Source organism: Bradysia coprophila (genome assembly GCF_014529535.1).
Source record: "Bradysia coprophila strain Holo2 chromosome X unlocalized genomic scaffold, BU_Bcop_v1 contig_130, whole genome shotgun sequence".
In the NCBI taxonomy this organism is placed as follows: Eukaryota; Metazoa; Arthropoda; class Insecta; order Diptera; family Sciaridae; genus Bradysia; species Bradysia coprophila.
The window spans coordinates 248,391-263,305 of NW_023503296.1; the positions used below are offsets into that span (position 1 = coordinate 248,391).

Below are 14,915 nucleotides of genomic sequence, written 5' to 3' on the forward strand. Positions count from 1 at the left end.
TGGAAGCGTCTATCGTGAAACAATTTTCATTCAGAAGGGTTGCTTTATCTATTAAATATACATATACAAAGAAAGTGTTTCCATCTGAAACGTGATGTTTGCTGGTTCGATTTCGTACTGGAAAATCAAAATTGTAGAAACAATTTTATGTTAAATAACACACCAAATTTGATAGAATTTTACACTTGACTCATATATCGATTTCGTCGGGATCATAATGTTTCATTCTTTGTTAAATCTTTTTTTTTTCTAAAATACGTCTCTTATAAACTGAACACTTTTTTTTCTTTCTTTTTCAATTTTTTTGTTATCAACATAAAACACCAATATACTCGGGAAATATAGAGTTAACTTCATCTTCATAATCCTAATAATATTCCATTCCGTATTTCATTCCACGTCTTCTTTTCTCTTCCGTTCAATCATAACCACTTAGTTTTATCAATAATTTTTTTTCTCCGTCTCCATTTCGATTAAATTAAAAATTATTATCACATCATCAAATATATAAATCTAAAACAGTTATTGTCTCAGAAAAGCACTTATCTTATAAATGATACACACAGACACATCAACAACAACACTGAACTAATATGCCAATTTCTCGCATTGCACTGTAAATCGTCTCGCGGATACTTATTCGATGGTGGAGCCTCTTCGCGTATCCGACACTCCAAACCCTGTTGCTCAAAGTAATCGCCGCATATTTCGTTACACGATGGACAAACGATGGAGCCACGGTGCAACCAACCGCCGGACATAACGCGAATACTTAGCTCCTGGCCGGGATAGTAGCATGGGTATGAATAATTGGAGACCTAATTTGAAACAACAAAAGAAGAAGAAAAATTGTTTTAATTTGATGTGAATACGAATGGCCACATGAATGGATATCAAATTCCTGGAAAATTAAATGGAGATCACGTAGCGGTTATATTAATGGCATGTACGGAATGTGTATCTATTGCGAGGGGTAGAAGACTCCGGAGATTTATCCCTACGGTAAGCCACAAACATTGTCCTCAGCTCTGTATAAAATCAAAGAATCGTGCGAAGCCCCTCATTTTCCCATCGATCCATACTATGTACAACTAGTCTACTACAGGGCTTATTATTCAGAATTTACATTCTAAACGAATGCTGACATTCTTGCCAAATGTAAATATACCACCGAATTTTTAAGTTTAAATAGCAAATACTAACCCATGTCCGCTCAAAAATCCGGTACGATATTACCATTTGGCATTCGATTTTAGAGAAATTGCGATTTATATCTCTGGGTCCCTTCAAAACTTTTTATTAATATTTCCATATATCTTACACGAACGTAAGGACTTTACCTATTTTATGGGAACTTTTACCTATCAGTAGATAAAAAGGTCGCAATCTTTCCATTGTGAGTTTAAAAACATTAACCATATAGGAAACGTTTAGTGGAATGAATCGTAAATTAGATTGGATTTAAAATAGCAGGCATAATCGGTATGGAAAAACTTTCTATGGAAATGATCTGCAAGCTTTGAAGAATAAGTTTTTTTTTTGACTCGCATTCACTCGAATACGAGCAGTATTCATATCCAAAAACGTTCAAGAGAATAATTCTAATGTGGTTTGCAGCGTCTCAGCGTGCTTCCGACATCCAAACATTATAGCTCCAGGGGAATGCTAAATTTCCATTTACATCATCTAATTGAGACAAAGAGGAATGTCTTAATTGAAACGATAACCGGTGTACAGAGACGAATTGATGAATTCTCATGTCCATATATGCATGTCTGTGAAGTACCTGCGAACTTGAACCTGCGAATTCTACATTATAGTCCAGTTGTTGTGACGATCATTTTATATGCTTTCTACTGATGAAAGTTCTAAGAATTCGCAGGTTCAAACCTGCCAAAAAAAAATTCGCGGGTTCAAACCTGCGAAAAATAAAATTCGTAGGTTTCAACCTGCGGAAAAAAATTCGCAGGTTTAAATTCGCAGCTTCAAATCTGCCAAAAAACCATCGCAAGACCAAAAGGGAAGTTGGAAGGTATAGTTAAAAAATCGCAGGTTAAAAATGGAAATTGGGAGGTTTGGTTGAAAAATCGCAGGTTGAAACCTTCGGAAAAAATTCGTACGTGTTCACACATTTGAAAGAATTCGCAGGTAAAACCTACGAAAAATAAAATTCGTAGGTTTGAACCTGCGAAAAAAAAAATCGCAAGACCAAAAGGAGAGTTTGTTGGTAGCTTCATTGCTACATAATTCGAGGTCCAGAGAGGACATGTTAAGATACTCATGAAGGTAGCCGTCACAAAAATTTAACAAGTTCAGTGGTACAAAATGTTTAATACACAGAATGTTCTCTTTTAAAATCGTAACTTTGTGATCACCTGTTCTTTCGGAAGGGTTCGCAATAAACGGCAGATAAAAAATTGAAAAACGGAGATAAAAAATAGTGAAATTGTTGAATAATAATTGAGAAGCGGAGATAAAAAATTTCCACTCCATTCATTTTTTCCATTTCTAGTTATAATTTCTCCAGAACCCTTCCTAATACAATTTATTGAACACAGAAATTTATAAGTGGACCTAGCACCCCCATTTTTTGGCATATAGCTGTGTAATGCATATTGTAGTTAAGACTGTAGTTAAAACAGCGGTCACCCACCCAAGTACTAACCGTGCCGGTTGATGCTTAATCCGAGAAACCGGCCGACGCCTATGCTGCTGATGTGCTAATTTGCTCGTGCTTTAACACGTTCTTATTGCTAAGCAGAAAGAACATGAATCTACGTGTCGAATCGCCAATGCAATTATTTTGTGTAAAATGACTATTTTGATTTTTTAGGAGCAAATTAATTAATTCCTTTCCAATGTAGCGAAATTTCTGATATTTTCATTCGTCTGTGTTTCTACTTATTTTGACTATTGAAGATGCATTCACCTGATGATGAACCAGTTTTTGGTGCGTTTTTACTTTATGGTCCAATACATTTTCTGATATGCAGCCCACAGCTATATTTTTCATACGTCAAATATGCGTTACACAGCTATGATATAGAGTACACAGCCACAATATGCAAATCCTAGCTATAACATGTTTTCTCGGTGCGTAATGTAGCTGTGTAGTAGCTAAATTTTTATAAGTCTTGTAGCTATATTATAAAAAAAAAACAGCCACATTATAAGTTACACAGCCTTTATCCAAATCCACGGATTTTCCGTGAAGGGTGAATTCAGTTGCCGTCTATAATTTGGTTCCGTAAATTTAAATTTGACATAAAAAAATGACACAGACTAATTATTAGACAATTGGAGAATTGGCATTCATTTCGTAAAAAGGTGACTTCTGTGTGGTCGAACTAAACTCCATTACGTTACATTTCGTTAAATTATGAATTCCCTGGGAACCAACAACACGCTTTTGCGGGGAGAAGAAAGTTAGGAATTGAGTTGAGTTGGTTTTTTTTTCGCAGGTTTGAACCTGCAAATTTTGTGTTTTTGTTTTTCTTAGATTTGAATGAGCGATTTTTTCGCAGGCTCAAACCTGCGAATTTGGAACGTATGAATTTTTATCCAAAACTCCCAATTTCACTATGGTTTATAGTAGGTTCAAAACTGCGAATTTTATTTCGCTGTTTCAAACCTGCGAATTTTTTATTTCGCAGTTTCTAACCTGCGAATTTTTTGCAATTCCTAAAATCACTAAAAAGTCATGTAAAATGATCGTCGTAACGACCGGACTATAATGTAGAATTCGCAGGTTCAAGTTCGCAGGTACTTCACAGACATCATATATGCAATCTCAAACCGACTGTGTTCACAAATATTATAGTCAAGACGATAACATCAGACAAGAATCAATCGTTTCAGTACACATGTGTTCTAACCTTGGTTCTAACAAAAAGGATTGAGTCCGAAAGCTTCTGCCATCTGCCTCGTCTTGGTACAATACATAAATTATGTATTAGATCTACTGGTTGAAGATTCGGAACAGGTTAGGTATCCCTCTCTTGATCTGAATTTTAGGGCAATTTTAGTATATTTTAATCTGAACCTGACCCGGCCTGAATTTACCTGAAATCTTAAGATCAGCAAATGTTCAAATCAGGTCAGATCTTATGTATCCTTATAAAACGTCAGATATACATGATTTCTGACCTGATTTATCTTAACTTTTACAGAGAGAGTCAAGCGATTGACTCATTTCATTTCATTTGTTTCATCTTAAAAAAATTATGTTTACATGACCTGCGTAACTCTAGTTTGCACTAACAATTCAAAAGAGCTACTATAAGACTCGTTTAGACTCGTTTACAAGAGATCTGAAAACTACATTGGCGACTCCACTATTACCCCGAGTTGAGGTGCAATGTCGAATAATAGACGGGTGAAATTTAGAAGAGAACAACAGAACAATTGATTCAATATAATACGGCTCCGTGCATTTAGTAAATCACTCAATGATCAGAAAATTGTTCTTGTAAAATAGTTCCACAGAAACTATGACCGCTGAACAACATAATGCTCATTAAGCTTTTAAACAAATGTTAGAAATGAGAAGAAAATCAGAAGGAATAATTCACAGTTCAACTCTCAAGTTGATGGTTGTATTGGTATTTGAATGTTGCTGTAAGTTGATTAAATAGTAGCTTATGCTACAAGAATTATAAAGGAAATATGGCTCGAGGCGAAGTCAGCAACGACAGTTTTTAAATTGAGGTTTACTCTTTCTTATTAAATCGGACACTTCAGTAAGAATGTTATTTTGTGCTAAAGAATTTTTTATTAGATAAACAGGTTAGCATGTTTTGGACCTAAGCACTAAGAACATTCAAGATTATCTTTGCGGATTAAGGTTTAAGCATGGATTGTATTAGACTCTTCTTAGGAATCGGTTTATCCGTTTACACGACAGCTAAACAAAGGCCAGTGAATTTTGAAATGAAGAGAGAAGACTGTGTATACTAAACGGTGACAAACGGTGTTCGAGGTTGTCAACACTGTCAAAATAAGAGAAATTTTCTTTTGTTAAGTGTTTGAAGTTGCCCTCATGCTCTCGAACCTCGCTCTCCGCCCTCGTATATGCTTAAACCTATGACATATCGGTAACCTAACATGCGAGCGCACTAACATGACCTACCTTACATCTGAGTAATCTTACATTTCGCCACATATTCGGTTTTTCTGGATAATTTGTTTCAATTAAAAACTAGGAAGTTCAGAGTCCAAGCCTTAAAAATTTTACGAGAATGGTCCACATTTATCTCGAAAAATAAAAGTTGTGCGGTTCAAATTGTTTTAAAACTGTTCAGACATTTGATTAATTTATAGTATTTGAAAGCGAATGCATGATGTCACATAATGACGCTTTGAGTACAGTTTGTACCAAATTTGAAATTTTCTTTAAAATACTCTCGAGAATCATTTGCATATTGTCAAAGTTCGAAGTTCACCGTAAATTATACCGTTTCTTAACCGTAATACAGCAAAAATGAGCACGACACCTTTTTCATTCTTACGTTAACAGAAACCAAATTTTGCTCTGACAAAGGCAAGCAACAAATCATCCGTCAATTTGTAATTTAATTTTCATTTCTCTATCAAAAGCAGCACGGTTAGGGAAAAAAAAATCGGTTTAAAGGTTGTACCGAGAAAAATCGAATCGGATGGAACAATTTATTGGAGCAATGTCTCGGGTATAATTTTCAATAAATGAATAAATCAAAATTACTTGAATCATAATTTCGACAATTTTCCAAACTGTCGTCGGGTTTGAACTCATTTCCTTATAATTAACGGAACAAGCTTATAGGAAATACGAAAATGAGCAATTCGAAATTAACCGAGACACAAAATTGACAAGCCCAATAGAGATATTTCACGAGCTCGAGACAGAACCGAAATTGAAATATATTTAAACGAACGCACAAACGTGTAAATCGGTGGCTGGTTTTGCAGGTGTGTTAGTACCTCATTTAAATTTCATTCAATTTTATTGTATCATTGTGAAATGGTACGGTAAAGTGTAAGGTAAAATTGACGAATACACAAAATTCCATTATTGTTTTGCATACACACAGACCGTTTTAAACACTCTTGCTACGGTGGCACCCGGAAGTCACCGGGGAAATCATATTTTCGTGTGTGTGTAGTAATTGGTTAATGTGTCGGAAAGCGGTGAAGTTCCGACTGTGTATTGTTGAGTATGGTTATAGAATCGGAAAATGTTTTTTTTAGATGTTTTAGAAGGAGCGCCAGGGGATAGTGTGGAGTAGAATGTTATGGATCCATATGCAGGATCTTCATTTTTTACATTCTCAACTGCGAGTATCTGCGGGGTAAACGTTCGGCTTCGGTCCTTATTCAGCTAGCCTGTGACTAAGTACAAGTCTCAAGATGTTATTCATTTAAATTTGAGAATGAATTCAATTGACATAATTCGAATAATGCTTGGTTGTATCTCATCTGTGTGTGTTAACGATAATTCACTGTTATACCAGAAAGATTTATACCAACAGTTAAATCAGTTTTTTATGCAAATGTGTAATCTGAGACCAGGTCACAATATTATGCTGGTGGTAGATGTTTGTGGTAAACGAAAACTTTAAGGAAGTACAGCTTAACTTTTCTGACAAGTTTAACTTCCAGGTGAATAAAATTGTCGGAATGTTGATAAAAGTAAGATTTTTTTTTTTGTAAAAATTCGATTGTCGAGATTCGTTTTTATATTTTACTAACAAGCATTTATGCATAGCTTATTGCACTGCCTTTATTTCTTCTTCTGTATTATATTCGTGTACGGTGAATTCCACTTGAACAATTTTTACATTAAGACGGATGGAGATGTAGGCGGTTCATTTTAAGATCATATTTCTCTTCGAATCGTTTCATTTTTTATCAAATTGTCAATACTCGTGGGAAAGTCATCCAATTCAACGTGGAAGAAAAAAACATAATTCAGCAAAAACTGAAGCTTTTTTCGATAGATAGTTCATTGATACTAAGAAAAGAATTAATTGGCTCGTTACGCCTTGTCTGTAAAAATATGTTTTGCGATTTTCTTTTGCAAAATGTCGAAGATGAAATTATTAACACAAAATCGACAAATTAAATGAAAAATTGAACTCAAAGCCGTTAAATTAAGAACCATAAGATGAAAGGAACACCGTCCAAAAACTCTCAATGAAATATCAGAACAAAATTGTGTTACCTACGCAATCATTCAACGGAATAATAGGATTTAGGTCATTTTCTTATATAAATACAACGGCTAGTTCAATTCTTTTGCGTTCAATTAACAAAAAAGGTGAAATCTATTCAAAGTGAACAATAAGGAGCAATGACATAATAGTGGGTTATCCCACTATTATGTCATTGATAAGGAGACAAACTATCGCTGTAAATAATTGAAATTCAATAATGTGGTTAGTACACTCAGTAAGTGAATTTCTTGTGCAGAATTAGCTGTTGATCTACCAGTTGGTGCGGGTTCCGGACAGTCGAGAAGACATTTTAAAATACCCATTATTGTTCGATAGATTAGCAAAAATATGTAAATATCGTGGTTTGTGCACCAACTGGTAGATAAACACAAGTATAAGCAGCTGTTGCTAATTCTGCACAAGAATTTCGATTACTTATTGTAGGTTAAATATTCGACCCAATTAATTGAAATAAACTTACAAGGATATGTAGTCGACGATTTTCGCATTTGTATTTGTAGCAACCAGATCCCCAATGCTGCCATTCTCTAGTTTGTCGGCATGACCTTTCCTCCCACATACTTTCCGTGTGATCGAAACATTTTGAATTAGCACCATATGATTCTAGTGCAAAATTTTTCTCTGGCTCTGTGAATTTGAAAAAAAAAGAAAATTTGACCTTTCGTTTCATTGAATGTTTTTGAGAATCACTAGATATGCACTTGTAATTAGAAAAAAAGGTTTGATAATAACGAAGGTAAAAATAATTAAGAGGAAATTGTTGCTAATGAAAAAGTGAACTGACTGAACTGGAAGTTTGGGCCACTTATTTTGATTCCAATGACGTTCAAAATACAAATACGTAAGGAAAGTAAGCGACAGATTTTTTTCTAAGAATTTTAATTAAATATTTCTATTTGAAGAGGAAAAAATTCCATATTTAAGCTGTTATTAAAACGTCCTATCATAAAAGCATCGGTCCATTTCCTTGCTGATGTCATACTAGTCGTTGCACATCTCTGTCATAATTTTCATGAAAGAAATGCACCACGATTTTTAAACCCGTACGAAGTGCAGGGGTCTTATACATACGTTTACGCCTGCATTTGTAACAGGTCGTCTTCGACTCCCTGAGTAAGTGGAACTTATTATGGTTGCCCCGAGATGCCGATTCAGCGAAAAAAAAAGTTCATCTGTCTGCCGGCACTCCACCATGTACAATAGCCCTACTCACGTTAAAAAAAATTTGTTCAGATCCTTCGGAGGAATGTCGATTTCGTTTCATTATCGGGCACTAAACAATTCTCTAGAACATCTTAATTGACAAAGAATTGTTTCTAAGTCGCGCAACGCAATCAAAAATGCCATGCGTTTCTATGCGTGCGTTTTCAAGTAAAGATGCTTCCCCACACCCATACAACTAAGGAAAAAATTGTATGGGCTGGGGAAGCATCTGGTCCAGCTTAACGGACCATCGTTTTGAACTCCTCTAGGGTCCCTCTATTTAGAACAGCAATCAATTTTTGGGTGCATTTTCGGTAAAACTTTATTTTTGTTCAGGGGGGGTGTGGAGCATCGATGACCTTAAAACCTCTAAAAAAAACTCAAAAAAAACTTGGCACAACAAATAATAAATTTGCTTAACCACAAGTATTTCCATCAAAATTACAGCTAATATCTGCCCAACCACACACACCGCACACGTTTATCTATAACTTACTCGGATTGTTATCTTCAAATTGACATTGAGATCCACGTACAACCACATTTTTGCTGCGCCAGGTAAACTCCTGTATATACGGACAGTGGTCAGCTAACGATACGGAACCGCCATAATACTCCTCTTCACCGCTGGGCACATGCAAAATACTGTCGAAGTTTTGGTATTCCTTTGGCAACGGTTTGTCATGCCGAATTAAATTGCATAGAGCAACCGAATTTCTATCGTCCGTACATTCCGTTTGTAATGGGTCTCGTTTGACTTTCGAACAAAATGGATGAATCGATCTGCCTCTGAAATTTTAACACCAGAAATTATACATCAGGCTAAATTTCCCGTTCGTAAATATGTAAATGCTAGTCGATAATACCACATCAAAACAAGTGTATACAAGACCATGGCAAATAATTATTTCTAATCCAAGGTATACATTTTACTAATTGTACTATACACAGAGATATTACATGATGTACTTTGAAGTCAATACGTTAATAGACCGGAAAATCAATGGTGAATGATTCCGCACTGATGCATACAAAGTAACCTTTGTGCAGAGATTAAATTACCGGGAAGAACGTTCGCCGTCTGTAGCAACAAGTATTGAAACAGCAATCCATTCATTATCTACACGTGATACTATTGATCCCTAGCTTTGACGAAAATTTACAAAGAAAAATTGGTAAGAAAAATGTCACATACTGTAATTGCTCAAGTGGTAAATAACAAGACGAAATTGTGCCATATGTCATTTACTCGTAATTAGCTTTTACTTATACCAAGAATTCGATCCGTTACGAAAATATGGAAAAAATATTTTTGAAAATGGAAATTTTTTATTTCATGAACCACAACATTATCTAGATCCCAAGCGGAGCAATAGTGCTGTTTATGCACGCATACATTTTAACCGCTAGAGAACTTAGATTCTAAACGAACCGGATTAATTCCTGTTTTATCAATCAATTTGCATAATTCACTTGACTTCAATATACAAATCCTTCAATTAACAAATATTTATACGGATGAATAGATGTGTTGAATTTTATTGACATACCGCAATTAAGCACTTAAAAATGGGCATGAATGTATAACAGAATGTCGGAAACGCAAATGTGGTGGAACCTAAACGTTTCGCAATAGAAGTGCCGTTACAGACGCTTGTTCGTTATTGAGATTACTGTGGATTTACCTAGCGAAAACGCTGAAGCCAAAATAGACCGCACGATACGTATATAAACGTATGATGCGTGTAGCGTAGCATAGAGAATTTCAATACTCAAATCAATACCCGCGTGACACATTTTCGATTTTTTTTTAATGAACGCCCAGCGTACGGTTGCTTAATTTTGTGTTTTCCCTTTTTTTTCCCTCAATAGGCCATGAGAAAATGGCGTTTTCATGACGACTGGTCAAATGACATTTCTAGTGCAGCACTTTCTTTCCAGTGTGGAGAAAATAGAACATTTCTCATTCCAACTGTCACTTTGTTTATGTTTTCAAAAATAGCATGACGATTCGATAGTTTCGTTTCGTAGAGAAAAACCCCAAAGCACAACATGTACGCATGAAAAACGTCGTGTTTACCCCTGGGAGAAATAGGAAATTCCAACTCGAGCGAAATTCGCTCTTGTTCTAATTCCATATTTTGTCCCATCGGTAAGCAAATAACTATTACATCTTTGGAGACCATTTCGTTATGAATGATCGAAATATTCGTAAATCTACTCATTTTCAAAAACAGTCTAAATAATTCTAATTTTAAGCCAGCTGGTAGGAGCAAATACTATCACTCATTTCTTGTTCTTTCTCCAAACTTACATTATGAATTCAAGTGTATTTTAAGATATTAAGTCAACCCTTCCAAAAAAACATTTGGAAAAATCTTAACTTTATATCTGAGTAAAACTCACTCTTCTGCCAGTCGAATTTCTCCCTTTGACCAGCTGGATTAACAGATGAAACGAAATTAGAATTGCAATTTATGTTGCATTGACTATAATATTCAAAGTTATGGATGGAAGCATCGAAGCAGCCAAAAGAAAGTTTTCCCACTAAAATGATAATTTATCTTACAGCGGGATTGAATTTGTTCTATTCGTACCACCGTTGTCAGAAAATAACTTTATTTTCTGAAAACAACTATTTTGTCCGTAACATTCGGTGAAAGAATATATTTCTCCGCAGACATTTTCATCAGTTTCACTTTAAAGTGAGAATGACCGACGAAGAATATAGTTTCTCGTCGAAATTCAGTATCACTGTGCCATAAGGCAGAACACAATACTGGATGTATGTAGTGTGTAAATCTCGAGTTAAATATTTTAAAAATTTATTGAATTTCGTCAACAACGTTTTGGGACGTAAAGCTAACCAAATTATTAATGCCAAATTACGAAACGTCCTTAACAACAGCATTAAACTATTAAGGAAATGCCTTGGTAAGATTACTAAAATAATCCTTCCGTTATGACAAAGGTAAATAAAAACTTTTTTTGTGTTTGTTTGTTAGCTTGAGTGGAATTTAAGAAAAGGTGAATTGATGCAATCATGGTTGAATAATGTCGACAGGTATATACATAGGAAAGTGTTTGACGAGATTATATTAATCAGATTACTCAATACCAATAACACCTCACTCACTCTCGTTTTGATACCGCAATGATGTGGTAACCACACCAATAACCGTGTATTTAACAGACAATATTTCATGGAAATAGGATAAATTATGTTTGAATGTACGTGGCCGTCTCATACATTATAGAGGATTCGTAACCGAATTAAACATAAATTGATTGATATGCAAAACATAAAACTCGTACGAAATTTAGCATAATTTAGAATTCATGGTGAAGCACATGTTTGCATGACCGTAGAAACAAATATGATTATTTATTGCGAAATGGAATACGGAATGTGAAAAGGGATAACTTGACTCTGTTATGTTGGATAAATTCGATTCGCAAATTGTACCAGTTTGGAATATTTAAACTAGGACTTCTTCTCTCTCTCTCTCAATCTCTTTCGAAAAAAATGTTTCTTTTTAAACATAAAATTGCACTTAAAATTGTTTAACAAATGATATATCTGTATTTTATGTACATTTTCGAAGGGCTGAAACGATTGTACATAAATTACGCTTAGCAACACCAAAATCGGTATTTCATTTTCAAACGTACAAAATGTTCTTTCGAACAAGCAGATTGAATTTTTTTTCGGGTTATGTTTAGGAAAGTTCCACAGAATCTCAACTACGATTAATGGTATCTGCAGTTCCGCCACTTTTTCTTTCAAACGTCTGCAACGAAATTTATAGCTACGAAAATGTAATAGGAAGTATCTAATAAAAAACGACAGCTAATGGGCGTTAGAATTGCGCCGCTATAGCATTTTCGAAGTAAAAATTAAACAAGCTGTTGAGTCAGTTGAAATTATTGTTTCTTTGACAGCCAAATTTATACGCAGACCGACTGAAAAAAAATCAAATTTGGAAAGAGTATAAGGAAAATGCAGAGAGCAAAAGAGAATAAGCAATCCAATCGAACAACGCCATTTGTCGTATTGAGTTTGAGCCAATCAGATGATAGTATTTGCCTTACATTAGAGAAATTTCCTGTTATTTGCAATTGTCCATTGCACTGAACCGAGCACTAGAACAGATTTTTTTTTAATGGATATTAATTCTGAAAACAAACGAGGCATTGACAACGTGTTTTGGTCCTAGTTTTCATTGACAGATCAGCAGTCACAATTTTGAATAGAAAAAGTTCTAACTTCATTTGACAGTTTCGAAAATTTCGTCATGAAAAACACGTTTTCAATGCCTCGTTTGTTTTGAGCATTAGCGTCTCTAATATGATCTGCCACGAAATAAACAACATCTAAAGTCATAGAGTGACACTCGAGAGGTGGCATCGTGGCGCTGATGCTAATCGGCACCCAAAAATTACATGGACACCCAGACATGTTTAAAAATGACAGCGCCACCATGCCATCTCTCAAGTGTAACTCTCTGTCTAAAGTGACCCAAAATTTTTAGTTCACTTTGTGTGTCCAAAATATAGTACACCAGCAACTCTCATATTTCATAATGACAACACAGTAGGGTTGCAAATGCACCACACTATTGGAAAATCTGCTCTACTGCTTGGTTGCAGCTGCTATGACTTGGCTCATAGATCCAAACGTCCGAACGTCAGATACGATCCCAGCTGCAGACATGTCAAACAATATTGAATCCTGAATCCATTCAATACTGAATTATCGAAATGCTCAGTACGAAGTAAATAGAGTATTTTACTTCATTTAGCACAGTTTTAGCTGTGGTACGCTACTGTTCGATGTGTCATTGATAGTTTGGTTGGATGGACACTTTCAATACGAACATTTTGTTGGTCAATGTTCAAACATTTGTTGGTCGACGATTTTAAGTTCATTTTGTTGGTCAACGTAAATGGTAGTTTGTCAGCCATTTTAAATTAATTTTGTTGACAATGGTCATTGTTAAAATATTTGGAATTTTGACGCCAATAGTAAATTTGATTGGTCGTTCTACAATCAGTGTCGATTGTGTGAACATTTGCAAAATGTGGTCGTACATACATAAATCCGAAGTATGGAAATTAGTTGTGTGGCTTGGTTATTGGGATACACTATTGTTAATGTCCTGTCCATACGCTAATGGGCCTCAACGGAGGCGCCAGGTTGGGGAGTGGCAAAATCGATATAAGTTCAAGGTTGTATGAAAATACTATTCATTGGATCGTGTGATAGCAAAAATGTGAAATGGAAACAAGTGATATATTGATCTTGCCTTTGACTCCTTCATGAGTTGTTGAGGTGAATTATTAATTGTATTTTTAGTCAATTATGAATTTAATTCACTTAAAACTTAATACAATTATACCATCAAAAGCAGCTTCAAACACTAGTCAAGAATTTCTAGCTATTAATAGTATGAAATTCCTACACTTTCAATCGTCGGACTGACTTCATCCTCATTGGGAAATCTCAATAATACCTAGCCACTTGAAAATATTTGCCAATTAAATAGGTTGAACAAATTTTAGAATTGAATTTTGCATCGTAAAAGTAACCGCTACCAAAGTACACAAACAGAATTTCGAAGATTTTATTTATTCCGTTCCGTTTAATTTCTGGGTTGAACACAATTTCATGAGCATAAATTTGATTATCGAAACCGAATTCTTCAAAAAATGAAGAAGAAGAAATCGCAAGACCTTCATAATATAATCTAAACAAATATACAACCACCCACCATCGAATACTTTCCTTTTCCACATTAGTGAAAGATATTTCATGCTTTGCCATATAATTTAAGGATTCACAGCATTTTGCGTGAACGAAAAGTTGGCATACCTACTCCACCTACAACACTTAGTAACTTAAATAAGTGCACGGTTTATGGAAAATTGGAATGGCAGTCTATTTTTCCACTTGATGGAATTTTCGGTTTTATATTTTTGTGATTATCAAAAGGATGTTTCATCTTTGTACCGTATGTTGTCAAATAAAGACAATGTTTACATGTATGATGAGGTTGCTTCTGAAAACGTGCAAAGAGTTGCTTTGTTTCATTCATAAATGTTCTGTCCAAGACAGGTCATTAACCATTATGTCAATGTTTAAGGGTAATGGGCCGTTAATATGGTGTAAACTAACAAATAGGTCAACTATCCATATTGGGTGGTATGCAACAAAAAGTTACTAATCTATAATCAATAAATTTTTATTTTTGGCGTTTTGACGTCCTTGAAGGCTTAGCCATTCAAGCCTACAGTCAGCGTTTACGTTTCAGCGGGCATGTGAGTACAGTTCATAGTTTGATTCGGGCATTGTAAATGAATAGTTTTTCATCAACAGTTCGTCGCTTTACACCTATCACATATTCTCCTATGTAACATTCTTGTTAATCAATATCCAGTCTTTTCATTCTGTAATCATAACAAATTGCATAGAAGCTTAAAAACCGCCGACCAAAATCAAAC

At 34.9% G+C, this 14,915-nt stretch overlaps 1 protein-coding gene across 2 annotated transcripts in view; it reads right to left on the reverse strand.

Annotated features, from left to right (window-relative positions):
- Window positions 1-205: 205 nt before the first annotated feature.
- Window positions 206-14,915, reverse strand: part of LOC119067962 (leishmanolysin-like peptidase) — a 120,141-nt gene continuing 105,431 nt past the window's right edge. For both annotated transcript variants that reach the window (XM_037171292.1, XM_037171293.1), the window contains 3 exons: window positions 8,911-9,203; window positions 7,672-7,838; window positions 206-818 (listed from right to left, as the gene is read on the reverse strand). In XM_037171292.1, the coding sequence (XP_037027187.1) occupies window positions 543-818; window positions 7,672-7,838; window positions 8,911-9,203 (736 nt within the window). In that variant the 3' untranslated portion in view covers window positions 206-542. The remainder of the gene's footprint in view (window positions 819-7,671; window positions 7,839-8,910; window positions 9,204-14,915) is intronic.